The 15,942-nt window shown below is 37.9% G+C and overlaps 1 protein-coding gene across 2 annotated transcripts in view; it reads right to left on the bottom strand.

Annotated features, from left to right (window-relative positions):
• Positions 1-2,056: 2,056 nt before the first annotated feature.
• Positions 2,057-15,942, bottom strand: part of AK9 (adenylate kinase 9) — a 70,027-nt gene continuing 56,141 nt past the window's right edge. For both annotated transcript variants that reach the window (XM_087718656.1, XM_087718657.1), the window contains exons 34-41: positions 15,157-15,303; positions 13,827-14,047; positions 11,805-12,001; positions 10,249-10,418; positions 5,424-5,522; positions 5,233-5,335; positions 3,877-3,991; positions 2,057-2,887 (exon numbers count right to left, since the gene is read on the bottom strand). In XM_087718656.1, the coding sequence (XP_087574782.1) occupies positions 2,688-2,887; positions 3,877-3,991; positions 5,233-5,335; positions 5,424-5,522; positions 10,249-10,418; positions 11,805-12,001; positions 13,827-14,047; positions 15,157-15,303 (1,252 nt within the window). In that variant the 3' untranslated portion in view covers positions 2,057-2,687. The remainder of the gene's footprint in view (positions 2,888-3,876; positions 3,992-5,232; positions 5,336-5,423; positions 5,523-10,248; positions 10,419-11,804; positions 12,002-13,826; positions 14,048-15,156; positions 15,304-15,942) is intronic.

The following is a 15,942-nucleotide window of genomic DNA, read 5'->3' as shown; positions in this document are numbered from 1 at the left end:
ATCTACCGCTTCATAGTGCCCTCTTAAGTGGCTTACAGAGTCAGCATTTGACCCCCAACAATCTGCATCCTCATTTTACTGCACACTGGCTCTTCATTTTACCAATCTTGGAAGGATGGAAGGCTGAGTCAAACTTGAACCGTTGAGGATCAAGCCCCTGGCAGTTAGCAGAGTTAACCTGCAATGCTGCATTCTAACCACTTCCCCACCACATCACTTCTGCCCCACCATGGTTTTTGAAAATAATGTTGATCGAAGAGTGCAAGGGCTCTGTATCTCAATCAACAAGGCTAACTACTTTTTTTGCCAAACACATTGATTTTTTACCGAGCCGAATTTGAGGGAATTCTAACCATAGCTATGTAGATTCTCAACCATCCAGATCATCCCAAAACCATCCAGATCATCCCAAAAATGTTTTTTTTCTGAAGATGCTCCTTGGCTGAGAAGGAAAATGTCTCCAGGAGAAGAAACACAACAAGTCCAGTTGCCTTTTGAAATAGCACTTTTGGGACAGTAGGCCGAGATCTCATGGGACAAGCCTACTTTACTTAGCCTACCAAGCCTACTTTACTTAGGGTGTCCAATAACAAACTTCGAAGACAGGGTATTAGGATGGCAGGCGTATAAATACAAAAATAGTCTTGGCACTAGGAATGGCAGACCCATGGATGTGATTCCGGGTGATTCGCGATGGGGGCATTTAAACCAAAATGGTAGCAGTAGACACTTCAAATTTTCCCATTTTAGGGGGAGGATTTCCTCCTCTTAAAAGGGTTTCCAGATTGACACCATGCCCATTCAGGACATTTTACTTTTTAACTGAGGAAAACAAATGAATAGATGCACAAGATAATTGCAAACTGCTTCCTGACTGTTGACACAAAGATCTTTGGAAAAATTCTGTTTGGTATCTGAGTTGCACTTAAAATTTAGTTTCCTAAAATACATTTGAACTGTTGACTACTTTTTGCCAAGTATCTTCAGATGGGTTTTATTTTATTGCTGTTTATATGTGGCTCCATTCCAGAATGGTTCTGTATGGCTGAGAAAGTTCATCAAATTGCTTTGCATTTCCACTTCCAGTTCAGCTAGTGCTGCAACAACCAAACAGCACTGAGCCATTTGCTAATTAGCAATTTATTAAACTAGCTCTTGACATTGTAGCTTAATATGTTACACAAATCTGTCTACATTGTTAGCTTATGGCTCGGTATATTGGACAAACACATAAATTAATCTAATTGAAGGATTGTAAACTCATCCTTGGTGCTTTCTGAGCTTGGTTGTTTTTTTTATAGATGTTTCATTATCCAAGCTAGTTAACTTCATCAGTGCCACTAGCACTGAGGATGTTACCTAGTTTGGGTAATGAAATGTCTGCAAGAAAACAACCAAGCTCAGAGAGCACTTCATTTCAACCATGAGCTACAGATATTCTCATTTATTGGTACTGATTTTATTGAGTAAACTATGATTAAATGAACTACGACACAGTCATAATGGTTTATTCAGTTGACTGACCCCCTAAGTCTGCTTAGTACTAATTAATAGAGCTCTGTGACTGTGTTGAGCCTGCTATTTCAGATTGGAGGGGCAGTCATATAATTGCTAATATTCAGGATTCAAATAGAAATATCTGATAATGTTTTCTTTATGTCGTCTGGTTTTTCCTATGGAAGATTTATTTTTGAATTGAAGAGCATTCAACTATATGAGCTTCTGCTTGATGAAATGGTACAGACCTAATTCACCAATCTCAGTGAAGACAAGTCTGTACCAACTTCTAATCTGACTAGCCACTGAAGTGAGAAAAACATGGTATAAAGACAAGCCATTTGAAAAACCACTGCTTTTAAAGGCATTGTTTATAATAAATACATTCAGATTTTTTCCAGTTTTCCATTCTATCAAGTGTAAATAGGGCAAAAATATGCAACTGACTATTGCTCCATTGTGTTCAGTATTATAGAGTTGCTGAAAGGATGATGAGATGCTCAAACTAAGATATACACAGTAGAATGATATTATTCTCAAACTGTTCAGAAGCATAAAATGAAGCAATTACTTATATTTATTTAGAACTGGGTGGGGAAGAAACAATAGCAATGACCTGAATGTGGATTCTTTCAAATAACTACATGTAGGTTAATATTTCACTAGTTAACAAAAGTAACAAATTTAAACCACTACAGTAACAACTGAAAGGCAAGATATTATCTCAAATTTATGAAATACTTCATAGTATCTCAAATTGTCTCATGTCTTTATATTTAAATAAACACACTAAATATTTAAGTACAGTAATGTCAAACAATAATGATTTAACAAATAGCTTATAACAGTTAAAGTTCTATCCTTAACTGAAGAATATTAATATAACCACAATTATAAACATATTTTCTTAGAAGTAGACTTATGAAAAACAATCTTTACTAAATTCCTTGCAAAATTAGGACTATAGGGCAATTTACAAATATGTTTGTACACTATCAGTTTTACAAACTGCATTTTGCAAACCCTCTTATAGGAAACTACAGTATTGCCTTATTTAGACTTGCAACAAGCCAGTGACATGAGCTTATCTTGATCCGTTGTGTAGTTAGGCAGGATCTAAAAACAACCATATTTGTATAATTTAACAATCAAATATGAATATATCACTTTCTAGTATTTTTTGCAATATTTTACGCTAATGGATCCACATCTTTGAGAGACAAGAAAGTCTGTAACTTGTGATCAAAATCAATAGGTCGATTTTGAGGCTCCTTGTACTTCTTTGTCATTTTGATGCCTAGATATGGGATAAGTTCACAATGGTCTATGAACCGTTCCAACTTCATTTTATATTTCTTTCGTACATAGTCAGGGCTGTTAGGGTTATATGCTGCAAGAAATTAAATACTATTAATTATCCATCATACTTCAGAATTCACATTACTCTTATTCCAATATCCACATACTATGTTTCAGTGGTTCCCACTGAACATCTCACTAGATGTTTATTTAACGATTTTTTAAATTTGCATCCATATACTCCTAGGAAAACTCTGGCAATTTACAACAGTAGTTACTGTAGTGGTAACTTCTAATATTGAGGTCTTGCGAGAAAAGTGCTGGGAAGTAAAGAAAAATGGATAATGAGTATAAGGAATAAAAATAGTTCAGCACTTGCTTGTTTTTTCAGATATTTTCTCCATACCACCTTACACACATTAACAGGCTAAAATTCATCTTTAAAGGCATGATACTTCTGCTGACAATGAGCTGTTTCAACCAAGCCACAGAAACAGCAGGCAAGCGCAGATGTGCATCCCTACTTGTGCGAGCAGCGGGCGAGCGTGTGCATGGCAGTCCATTTACATACTAGCCACTCACACGGAAACATCCACTCCCCCTCCTCCAGTTCGCAAAGCTGGAAAAGTTGGGGAATTCTGCATTAGATCACCTCTTGCATTATTTTTCCCCCTTAATGGTCTGCTTCCTAGCATTCATATTATGGATTTGGCATTGCCAAAATGTTCTTTTGTTTCATTATTCCTGTATGGATATGATGCTTTTATTATGCATATCTCTATTTAGAAGTCAGCATTTACACTGACATAATTAATGTAACCATTTGTTTCCATATATATGTTTACAAATCATTTTCTACTCTCCTTCATATAGTAAAAAATATACTAAAATTAAAAATTATATCTGGAAAAGGAGCATAACTATTTGAAAAGAATGTTCTTTTTCTATCTATCAGGAAAATTATTAACTGGTTTTTGGTGGATTAATTCTAATGTTAGTACTCAATCTGAATGTTTTTAGAGTTAACTATATAGAAATAACTATTTTTTTATAACAATAGTGCTCTTTTCCTTTCTTTACCTTTTAAATGAAAGGCTATGAATAGCAAAGCGGTCCTTTTCACACTCAGGAATGGAAATTTTGGCTTTAAGCAACCAACGGCATTCATTGCTTTTATTAAAGATGTAGCCACACCCTTTGGGATAAAATATTTTTAATGTTAATTCTTTAGTATGATGTCATTTCATAGGTATGCTTTATAATGTACATGGCTTTATACTGAGCTTCACGGAGGAATTGAATACAGTTTCTGAAGCACCTTGAAATTTGATTTTTTTAAAAAATTACTTTTAGATGTATGTTAAAGATATAGTATATATCTCATTTACTTTGGCCGTGTCATGCGGGGAAATTCTCTGCAGAAAGAAATTACATTTCGAAGAGTTAGTGGTAAAAGGAAACCAGGCCATCTAAGAACACAAGTGGCTGGGCACCATTAAAGCTGACACCAGCCAGAGTGGTGGTACAAGATCAAATGATGTAGAGAGACCTGGAATCACCAAGAGTTGTACACAACTTAATGGATAATATCACCATCACTATCATCATCATCATCATAAAGAGGTGAATATGTATTTGTTGAGAGGTCAGAAATTTGGATTTGGACTAATTTGCATGGAAGATCAAAAAGGATTGCCAAGCAGCAGTGACCCTAGTGCCATGATGGCGAACCTATGGCACGCATGCCCAGGTGGCACATGGAGCCATTTGTTAGGGCACGTGAGGCGTTGTCCTGTCAGCTGGCCAGCGCACATGTGCGTGCTGGCCAACTGACTTCGGCCTTCTTTTGAGGATGTTTTTCGCTGTCTGGAGGCTTTCTTGAAGGAGGCTGTTTTTGCCCTCCCCAGGTTCCTAGAAAGTTTCTGGAGCCTGGGAAGGGCGAAAAAACCAAGCAAAAAATGGGGAGGGGGCCCTGGTTGCGCGCACATGCACAGGCAGCCCCCCCGCACATAACGGATGTGGTACACCTATGCACGACCCCCCCCCCCCTGTCAACCCCCTGCTTTTGGCACGGGAGCCAAAAAAGTTAGCCATCACTGCCCTAGTATATGCCAATTTAGGTCCTAGGTGACTTAGGAAATAATTATGTATAATTAACTTATTAGCCATTATAAATATGCAGATTTGATTTGATCACAGAGTTTTAGCTTCTGGGACATATGCCACATTTCTGTCATCACAAATCAAATCTAGTCTCAAAAATGAAAATTATAAAAAAGGTGTACAAATGAATAGGAAGCATTTTAATGAAAATGATCCATTTTGTTTTAGAAAAGTCATTCTAGAGTTTTGAAATGTGTATAAATATAGCTAACATTGATTAGAATCCAAATAAATATTTCAATTTGACTATAAATAACCACAAGAAGAAAAAACCTGCTCAAGATATCCAGTCAGAGGAAGAGCTGTCAACACTATAGGTTCCTTTAAGGGGGGAAGCTTATGTGGAAGTGTCATTTTCCAATATTTTTCTGGTTTTCTAAGAATACAGAAATGAGAAGTCAGCAAAATGTAAACCCATATAGATAAAAATATATAGATATGAAGATACTTAATGCATTCCATACCTCATAAACCTCTGAAGTTTTTCTTCATTTTCAAAAATATATAGCTTTTCGCGATAAAGTACAGCATATTCAATGTCCCCAGGTATCAGAGCTTCATATCTCAAAAGAAGAGCAACATATATATATTAATTTGCACCCTGTCTGTGTCAGATTGTGTCAGGAAATTATCCTTAATCCTTATAATATAAAGCCCTTAAAATTACTTTAAAGATAATGATTAGCCTTTGAATTGAGTATAGAAATACCCCAGAAACTAGTGAGCTAAGATAAAAGGTCACATGCTTCAAGTAATTGGTTTTGATCAAAATTTCAGTCAGCGAATGTTTTTCAAAAGGGTTTAATCTTTTCAACCAGCACTGCTTTTCAAACCCTTTTCAAAAATTGCCCAATTAATTGTACTGCAAGTATTCAACATTTCTGTACATGACTTTGCAATCCTGTATCTGTCAGCTCTGAAATCAGTCCTGAGCTATACGTAACTTCATCTTTTTGGGGAACAAAGAACCAGCACGAACAGAACAAAAGCATTTCAGTCGGGTTTCAGGCCTGGATACAGCACGGAGACGGCATTTGTCGCGTTGGTTGATGATCTCTGGCGGGCCCGGGACCAATGTTCCCTCTAATTTTTTTTCAGTGTGTGCGGAAAAGTATAGTGTTCGAGCAGCACATTTTCATGCCTGAGCACCTGAATTTTTTTTAGCCATAATTGCCATCAGAGCAGATGTTGGGAGGGGGGCAAGGAGGAAAAGGGTCCCATCCCTCTCCCTCAGACCCCCAGGACGGAAGGGAGGGGAGGGGGAGGGAAAGAAAAGAAAATGGGAAACAAGAAAAGGAAAGGAAAAAGGAAAGGAAATAGAAAAGAAGGAAAGGAAAAAGGAAAGGAAATGGGAAAGAAGGAAAGGAAAAAGGAAAGGAAATGGAAAAGAAGGAAAGGAAAACGGAAATGGGAAAGAAGAAAGGAAAGGGAAAGGAAAGGAAAGGAAAGGAGAAGGAAAAGCAGGAAAGGAAAAGAGAAAGGAAAGGAAAAAGGAAAGGAGAAAGAAAAGGAAATGGAAAAGAGAAAGGAAAAGAAAGGAAAGGGGAAAGAAAAGGAAATGGAAAAGAAGGAAAGGAAAAGAGAAAGGAAAAGAAAAGAGAAAGGAAAGGAAAAAGGAAAGGAAAGGAGAAAGAAAAGGAAATGGAAAAGAGAAAGGAAAAGAAAGGAAAGGGGAAAGGAAAGGCGAAAGAAAAGGAAATGGAAAAGAAGGAAAGGAAAAGAGAAAGAAAAGGAAATGGAAAAGAAGGAAAGGAAAAGAGAAAGGAAAGGAAAAAGGAAAGGAAAGGAAAAGAGAAAGGAAATGGAAAAGAAGGAAAGGAGAAGGAAAAGAAGGAAAGGAAAGGGGAAAGGAAAGGAAAAGGAAAAGAAGGAAAGGAAAAGAGAAAGGAAAGGAAAAAGGAAAGGAAAGGAGAAAGGAAAGGAAAAGAGAAAGGAAATGGAAAAGAGGAAAAGGAAAAGGAAAGGAAGAGAGAAAGGAAAGGAAAAAGGAAAGGAGAAAGAAAAGGAAATGGAAAAGAAGGAAAGGAAAAGAGAAAGGAAAGGAAAAAGGAAAGGAAAGGAAAAGAGAAAGGAAATGGAAAAGAAGGAAAGGAAAAGGAAAAGAAGGAAAGGAAAAGAGAAAGGAAAGGAAAAAGGAAAGGAAAGGAGAAAGAAAAGGAAAAAGGAAAGGAAAGGAGAAAGAAAAGGAAATGGAAAAGAAGGAAAGGGAAAGGGAAAGGAAAGGAGAAAGAAAAGGAAATGGAAAAGAAGGAAAGGAAAAGAGAAAGGAAAGGAAAAAGGAAAGGAAAGGAGAAAGAAAAGGAAATGGAAAAGAAGGAAAGGAAAAGAGAAAGGAAAGGAAAAAGGAAAGGAAAGGAGAAAGAAAAGGAAATGGAAAAGAAGGAAAGGAAAAGAGAAAGGCAAGGAAAAGAGAAAGGAAAGGAAAAAGGAAAGGAAAGGAGAAAGAAAAGGAAATGGAAAAGAAGGAAAGGAAAAGGAAAAGAAGGAAAGGAAAAGAGAAAGGAAAGGAAAAAGGAAAGGAAAGGAAAAAGGAAAGGAAAAGAGAAAGGAAATGGAAAAGAGGAAAAGGAAAAGGAAAGGAAGAGAGAAAGGAAAGGAAAAGAGAAAGGAAATGGAAAAGAGGAAAAGGAAAAGAGAAAGGAAAGGAAAAAGGAAAGGAGAAAGAAAAGGAAATGGAAAAGAAGGAAAGGCAAAGAGAAAAGAAAGGAAAAAGAAAGGAAGTTAGAAGAAGGACAGAAAGGAAAAGGAAAGAGTGGAAAGGATTGGTACTGCTCAAAAATCAAGTCTCAAGATCCCATGGACCCCTTTGTCTCAGACATTCCAACTCCATGCTGCTTCCCTCTCTCCCCAAAGCGAATGGATCGCAGAATGCTGAGCCCAGAATGGGGCTTCGGATGAGGCAATGCCTGAGAAACCCCGGATGTGCAGAGAAACGCAGGCTACAACCAACAAATCCCATTTTTCCAGGAACTGACGAAGCCCCAGAGGACCAATGGGTATTCTCCCTTCTGCAGCGTCATCGGTCTCCCGGCAGAGTCTTCCTTGATTTCACCAATCAGAAATCAGAGTTCAGAAGGGAGGGAAGGGGGATATTTTCAGTCACATTTAAAGACATTAAAAAACACTGCGCTGCACTTTGAAACTTGTGCGCGGTGTTTTGTTACCTGAGCGGCTGCGCACGTGCGCAGCTTAAAGGGAATGCTGCCCGGGACAGGGGCTGCTCCTCTGTCCTGGTCCTATTAGACCTCTCGGCGGCTTTTGATACCATCGACCATGGTATCCTACTGCGACGACTCGGGGAGTTGGGAGTGGGGGGCACCGTTTTACGGTGGTTCTCCTATCTGTCGGATCGGTCGCAGTTTGTGTTGACTGGAGGGCAGGGATCGACCCCGAGGCGCGTCACTTGTGGGGTGCCCCAGGGGTCGATTCTCTCACCCCTCCTGTTCAACATATATATGAAACCGCTGGGTGAGATCATCCATGGTTTTGGGGTATGATATCATCAATATGCTGATGATACCCAACTTTTCATCTCTACCCCAAACCACCCAAATGATGCCCTCGACGTGATGTCCCGATGCCTGGAGGCTGTGCGGATCTGGATGGGGAGGAACAGGCTCAAGCTCAATCCCTCCAAGACTGAGTGGCTGTGGTTTCTGTCATTCCAATTTGTGCATCTTGTTCCATCTTTGATGATAGGGGGAGAAATTTTAGCCCGTTCAGAGAGACCTGCAATCTGGGAGTCCTCCTGGATATGCGGCTTAGTTTAGAAGAACACCTGACGGCCGTGATTAGGGGGGCCTTTTACCAGGTTCTCCTGGTACATCAGTTGTACCCCTTCCTGGATTGGGATGCTCTGTGCACAGTCATTCATGTCCTCATCCTTTCTCGCCTGGACTACTGTAACACTCTCTACATGGGGCTGCCCTTGAAGAGCACCCGGAGGCTTCAACTGGTCCAGAATGCGGCTGTGTGTGTTATCATGGGGGTACCTAGGTGCTCCCATGTTACGGCCCTTTTAGGCAGCCTGCACTGGTTGCCGGTTGTCTTCTGGGTGCGATTCAGGGTACTAATTATGACCTTTAAAACGCTCCATGGCTTAGGCCCAGGATACCTGCGAGACCATCTACTGCCACCGGTAGCCTCCCACCGTCCAGTGTGATCCCACAGAGTTGGCCTCCTCAGGGTGCTGTTGGCCAGACAGTGCCGGCTAGCGACCCCCTGGGGGGGAGCCTTCTCTGTGGGTGCACCTTCCCTCTGGAATGAGCTGCCCCCGGAATAATGCCTGACCTCCGGTCCTTCCGACATGCCCTAAAAAGTTGGCTTTTCCAGCAAGCTGGCCTGGCCTGAACAAAATAAAATAAATGATTGATTATTGATAATTTTAATCAAATTTTTAAAATGTTATTGTTAATCTTAATTGGGTTTGTTTTTTGGATACTCTATCTAGTTTTGTAATATGTGTGTTTTTTTTAATGTTGTACGCCGCCCTGAGTCCTTTGGGAGAAGGGTGGCATATAAATCCAATAAACAAACAAACAAACATTTCTCAAGTTAGCAGCCCTATGGGAATCTAGAAGCATGTGTAGACACTGATTTTTCAAGAATTAATCTATAAGATCTCACATCCTTCCTTAACCCTAAAATTATCCAGAAAGATTTATATTGAGTGTATTGCTGTACTGTGCATTACAGATATCATACAATGTAATGTACAGTATGGTATATATTCTAGATACCAGGCATTAGTTTGATAATCTTTGGGATATGTGTTTGGCCAACATGTTTGTAATATTTGGTGAAATATAAAAAGCTGTGAATGGAAGCTACTTTAAGTCTACAGAAAGAAACAGTTTAGAATGCATCACAGTTTAAAATGCATCTCAAAGCGAAGATGGAATTTTGGATCTTCTGTCTATGAAGTAAACAGATACACCTGCATAATATATTTTATGAGACATACAAATACTTAACATTTCTTTAAAAACAAATCCTTCAATGCAAGATTAAGAAAATGGCTGATAAAAATTGCAAAAGAAAATCAAAAGGCTTCAGTTGCTTCATAAAGCATTTTATCATTTAATTTTCTAAGCTATTTACAGTTTTATAGTCTCCTAGGTTTGCCTTGGATATTTTATTCTGTTTATTTTTGCTTCAAGTTGATACTCTTCATTATTATAAAATACTGACAGTCCAGTTGATGGCATTGAGTATAAATTTGATAAAAAATATTTCAAAGCATTGTTTTTTGACATTACATTTAATGGAAATGAAAATGCAAATGTTTACCTTTGCTTTCCATCAAGAAAAGTGACTGGGCAGAAGCCTTGCAGTTCAGCTTGCATAGGAAATAAAGCTTTCACATCTGCTATAGTTAACCTTTTGGGTAAATTATTTAATAAAGGAAGAGGATAAGGTGCTAACGGAGGAACATATAATTCCGGAGTTTTCAGGAATTTCTGCATTGAAAAAATATTTTACAAGAAGAAACATACTTTAAGATAAACAAAATTCTCTATGAATCTATGAAAAAAATGGATGCTTTTTAAAACTACTGCCTACTTAGTACTACAGAACATTTAGCATCTGTCCTTTGATAAGTGCTCTATAGAACAACAATCTAATGCAGTAATAGTTTAAGAAGCTAAGATCAAATTAGAAGAGGGAAGAAAAGATTCAAGAATTACCGGTACTAAAATGTACAACAAAGATATAATAATCGTTCTGAAAGGAAGCTTTGAGGACAGTGAGATGGTATTGGTAGGGGCCAGGCTGCAGGCAGTCCTCGAATTAAAATCACAATTGAGCCCCAGATTTCTGTTGCTAAGCGAGACAATGGTTAAGATTTGCCCCATTTTATGAGCTTTCTTGCCTGGTTAAGTGAATCACTGCAGTTACTAAATTAGTAATATAGTTGTTAAGTGAATCTGGCTTCTTCAGTTAGTTTGCTTGTAAGAAGGTTGCAAAAGGTGATCACATGATTTCAGGATACTGCAACTGTCAAATATGAACAAGTTGCCAAGATCCAAATTTTTTATCACATGACCATGGGGGATATTGCAACTGTCGTAAATGGTGGGGAACAGCCGTATGTCACTTTTTTCAATGGCGTTGTAACTTTGGTCACTAAACAGATGGTTGTAAGTCAAGGACTACCTGTATGCAAAGGGAAGTACTTCATTATCACTGTCCCGGAAATCATTTACTACTTTTATTAAGTCAAAAAATGAAAATACATCTTAAAAGTACAACTGCTGCTACATTTTAATTAACAGCATTGTATTCTTATAGCTCAGGAAAAAAGGAACAGCACAATTGAGTGAATAAGCATTATGTATAACCATTATGTATAATATTACTCCTGAGCATTCAAACAACATCCCAATACATTAATTGCAATATCATAGGAAGAATCGAACACTAGGCTTAAGGGACAGTAATTTGCCTAAGACAACCCCAGAATGCTGGGTGGATGCTGACATACCATAGGCTTCCTCACTCACTTTATTGTGTATGCCATATGTGGTGAAAGCCCACCAACTGTTTTGATATAAGCCACAGCAGCAGAGCTTGTGCTCCTAGAATCTGTTTTTGTTTCTAAACCCTTCCGCAAATGGTCAAGAGATTGGGAAGAATATCTTCAGAAGGTTCTCTACATCTTTGGAGAGTCCAGTACTTGCTCTCACTTGCTAGTCAGTTTCCTGCCTCTACCTCTTTCTCTACAAGGGTCTTTGCCACACCACAATGCAAGCAAATTTCAATTTGTATATGCCTAACAAGCCCTGCAATCTCTCACAACTCTTTGCATCAGCATCTGTTTTCCTGTTTAATATTATAATACTTACATCTAACTCCTTTTGTCCAGCCATTTTGTAGTAATGTCCTCGAAATTCTGCAGCAAACTTCAGAGAAGGGGAATCAGAGCAATCAATAAGTTCTTCTCTTTCCGCAAGGCTCACAGGACAATATTGCCCAAACTCTCCCAGCCGAGAGAGCAATTCATTTGGAGTGATACACATGTCAGCAATGCTGGCGGCTTTTCCTGTTAACAATTGAATACACTACAGTACTATCTTATTTTATTTATTACATTTATAAGCCACCCACCTCACCATCAAGAGACTTTTACAGCATCATAAATAACAATTTGGACAATGAAAAAGTTAGAAATACGGTAGTAAAACATGAAGCATTAAAATTAAAATATCATTAACAACAAATTAGATAAAAAGATCCAATGCCTAAACAGGGTGGAGATGGAATATTATCTAATCTACAAGTCACTTCCATAATGGGACACCCCAAGCCAATTGACAGAGACAGATTTTAGGGCTCTTTCAGAAGACAAGAGGGTGCGTACAGATTGTTCTTGCCCCTGTCAGCTTTGGAAGCCATATTAACACCGGATGCTTCCAGGCGGCTACATTCTCGTGCCTGGGAAAGCAGGGGGCTGGATTTAGTAGTAGAAGTGTAGTTAGATAAAATAGCATTCTCCTTATCGGTCAAAGTCAGGGTACTCCTGCATCTGGAGAAGGAGTAGTTGGAGTGATGTCTTGAGTTGGAATGGATTAGAATTGGACCATATGATGGACTGATGGGTGCATGAGATGGGTTTGGACTTTTAACTTACTGAGGGAAAACCCAGAATTCTCAGATTCGGGTTTTCCCAGATGTGTCTGTATACCTACTCTAATAAATGGGAGCTTTGAGAAAATGCCTGTCTCGGAGTTTCATTGATTTGGGGTTTTCAGGAACACTGACAAACTTGAGGGGCACATTGGTCCAGAGGACAGGAGCCATGGCAGAAAAGGCTTGTCTCCTGGACCCCACAGTCAGAATTCCTGCAGCATGCTCCTTCTGCTGCAGCGATTAAATAGGCCAATCTCAGAGGGGTGAGATGGTTCCTCAGGTAGCCTGGACCTCTTATCTTCTCTGTTCTTAGTCGCTGCAATGCAGTCTACCTTGAAGAGCATTTACATCTGATACAAAATGCAGCAGTGCAAGCATTTTGTAACAGATGTAAATGCTCTTCAAGGTAGACTGCATTGCAGAAGTCCAAGGACAAGATGACTAGAGCATGAGTGCCTGAGTGCAGGGCCTCAAGATCCAGGAAAGTTTAGTTGCTCAACGTTTGCTATTAACAAAGATTCCTCACTAACATCTATATTGTGATGTAACCCTGTTGACATTGCTTTCATCTCATCTTCTGCACATGAATGAAGCAAAGTTAAGCAGTTCTTACTGGTGTTAAAAGTACTTTCCCACTCCCATACCACCCCAGGGCAATCTCAGAGTGGGCAAAATCTGTTAGGCTTACTCATCCATTTTCTTGCAAAGAAGTTGGTGACTTGCAGCGGCTAAGAACAGAGAAGACAGAGGTGGAATAGAGATTGGAAATGGGTATAGCAAGTCTCATGCCATTTGATTTTTGGTCAATTTATGAGTGGATGGAGACTACTTCAATTGTGCAGTAGGCAAAGAACTCCTATTATGCTTTTTAAACATTATCCAATATCATTTTTTAGAAATTGAAAATACCACTCCATCTTCAAATTAACATAACATTAATAACCATTAGTAATTAATCAGATATAATTCAAATAGTAAGAAGCTTGAGCTTTTAATTCAATTGTCCTGCCTATAGGGTAGAAAATAAAAACATGTTTAATGATAACTATATCATATAAAATATATGATTTCCTATTGTTGCATGAATTGCACACATCATATAGGTATGTGTGTGTGTGTATTTCAGATATCTTGATTTTTATTTTAAGGTGAATTAAATTTCAAGTATAATATTGTAGATTTAAACACTAATTTTCTTGAAAAAGTATTATTCATTTAAAACAAGGCTTTCAGCTTACCTTGCCGTATTCTTTCCAGGTATAACTGGATTTGTTTAGTAACTGCTTGTGTGTCCTTTAGGATTTTGTCCCAGATCCACCATTTGCTGTGAGATCCATCAAGTACATACCAGTTCTGGTGCTGTTCCTCATAGAATGGCCTGATTTCTTCAGTTTGCGTTTTGTAACAGGAATTCTTGAGGGAAATGATGTGAGAGCTGTCATGCAGTGGGTAGGGAGGTCTGAGAAAACAATTTGAAGAAATATTAATGCAAAACTTCAAACTTTGGCCTCCTAAAAATGTTCTGTTGTAGGTTATATTGATAAAGATTGTTGATTGTTGCAGTAATAATGGTAATGAGCATAACATGATTTCCTCTTTTACTTAAGTTCTCCTCCCTATGCTTCCTCTTTGCCACCTTCCCCATTTCAGGTTTTTTGGGAAAGCTCTCCAGAAGTCCAGGATACTTTTTTTTTGGAGGGGGGGAGGGTGTTGACCACAGAAGCTCTTCCATTATGATGCAAGGACTGTATGTAGCTCCCAAACCCCATAACCTCTTGAGATTTTGCTGAGAGAATTCAGTAACCAATTTCAATGGCTCAATTTATAACTGATTTTTGGAGGCAAAAAAATTATACTGTAAAAGCATGCTTTTTTTAAAGAAATATTTTTGTTAAAAAATGTAATCCACTACCACCACCACCCCTGGGAAAAAATAAACATTGGATGAAAAATTTCATATCATGCCTTCTGGTTAGGTCACTGTTTCACATAGAACTGTCTTTCTCAGCTGATACTTTTAGAGTGACTATCAAAAAGTTACCCAAGGTGTTATTAGTAATTGAATTAGTTTTAAATACCATTCATTGTGTGTGTGTGTGTGTGTGTGTGTGTAAAATCTTTACCCTATGACCTATTTATAATCATCTTTCATGGAACATAAATATGTCTAAAACAAGATATTGAAGATTTCTCACTATGAAAGTTTATGCCACAATAAATTTGTCCTGAAGCTGTTACAGAACTTTTTGTTCTTTTGATTGTTAGGTTGGTATATGTTCTTTGCCAGTTTTATTGTACAGACAAATACTAAAGATATTCATGCATCCTGTATCATGAGGCACAAAGGCAGACAATTGAAATAACATTTAAGGGGCACATTTAGTTAGTTATTGATCTTTCTATGTTCTGTCCACAATAATGGAACTGAAAATGACCACTATGATATGCCTTGTTTACATGTTATTTTATTATTTTTAGAAAAACCCTGTAATGTCTGTCTAAAAAAAAGTTTTACTAATAGAATCAGTTTATGGGGGTTATTCCTTTCCATGTCCCCAGCATTGCTACCTGTTAGGACTTTGTTTATCCAGAAGTGCTCTTCTTAAAACCTCCTTTATATCAATGTCTAACTCAAAGATTTTTATTGGAATGATTTTCATTTCTTCCAAGAGGTCTACCTGTTTTATTGTAACTGGGTATCCATCAATGACAACTCTGTGGGAGAGAAAATGAATAGAATTCAGATCTGAATTCAGATTTATTTTGCAACAGTAACAGTTCTTGTAATTCCTGAATTCTGCTAACAAAGTAGAGAATACAAACCAGAAGGAAACAACAAAAATGTGTGTACACACACACACAAACACACACACACACACACACACACACACATATAGAGAGAGATTAAAAAGAATTCTGAAACTAATAATCAGAGATTTCATATGTATATACCTGTATGTACATTTGAATGTGTGTGTGTATATACTGTACAGCAATATATGTATAAATATCTGATATAGTATTTTAAAACTAGCAAATACTGAAAAGTTATCCGTATATATATATATTAGAATCCATGAGAAAATAAATCCACTGAGTTCTTAGTAAAAAAGTAGTAAAAAGTAGTAAAAGTAGTAAAAAGTATGATTATAGCAATGCTTTAAGAAGCTATATCACTCTTTTTCTGTTCTGTTTGGTTTTGTTTTGAAATACAGAGATGTGACTTCCCAGTAGTAAACTGCTATGAGAATTATTAAAATTATGTGGAAGACAGTCCACAATAGTCTGTGGCATAGACTGGAAATAGCTTCTTAATATTTTGCTAAACCATACAGAAATAATGCAATACCTGAA

This window comes from Thamnophis sirtalis, unplaced genomic scaffold (assembly GCF_051295495.1).
Source record: "Thamnophis sirtalis isolate CommonGarterSnake01/CBP01778 unplaced genomic scaffold, rThaSir2_p1.2 scaffold_6, whole genome shotgun sequence".
NCBI lineage: Eukaryota > Metazoa > Chordata > Lepidosauria > Squamata > Natricidae > Thamnophis > Thamnophis sirtalis.
Note: the sequence above shows the minus strand (reverse complement) of the source record. Positions and strands in the feature narration are given on the sequence as shown.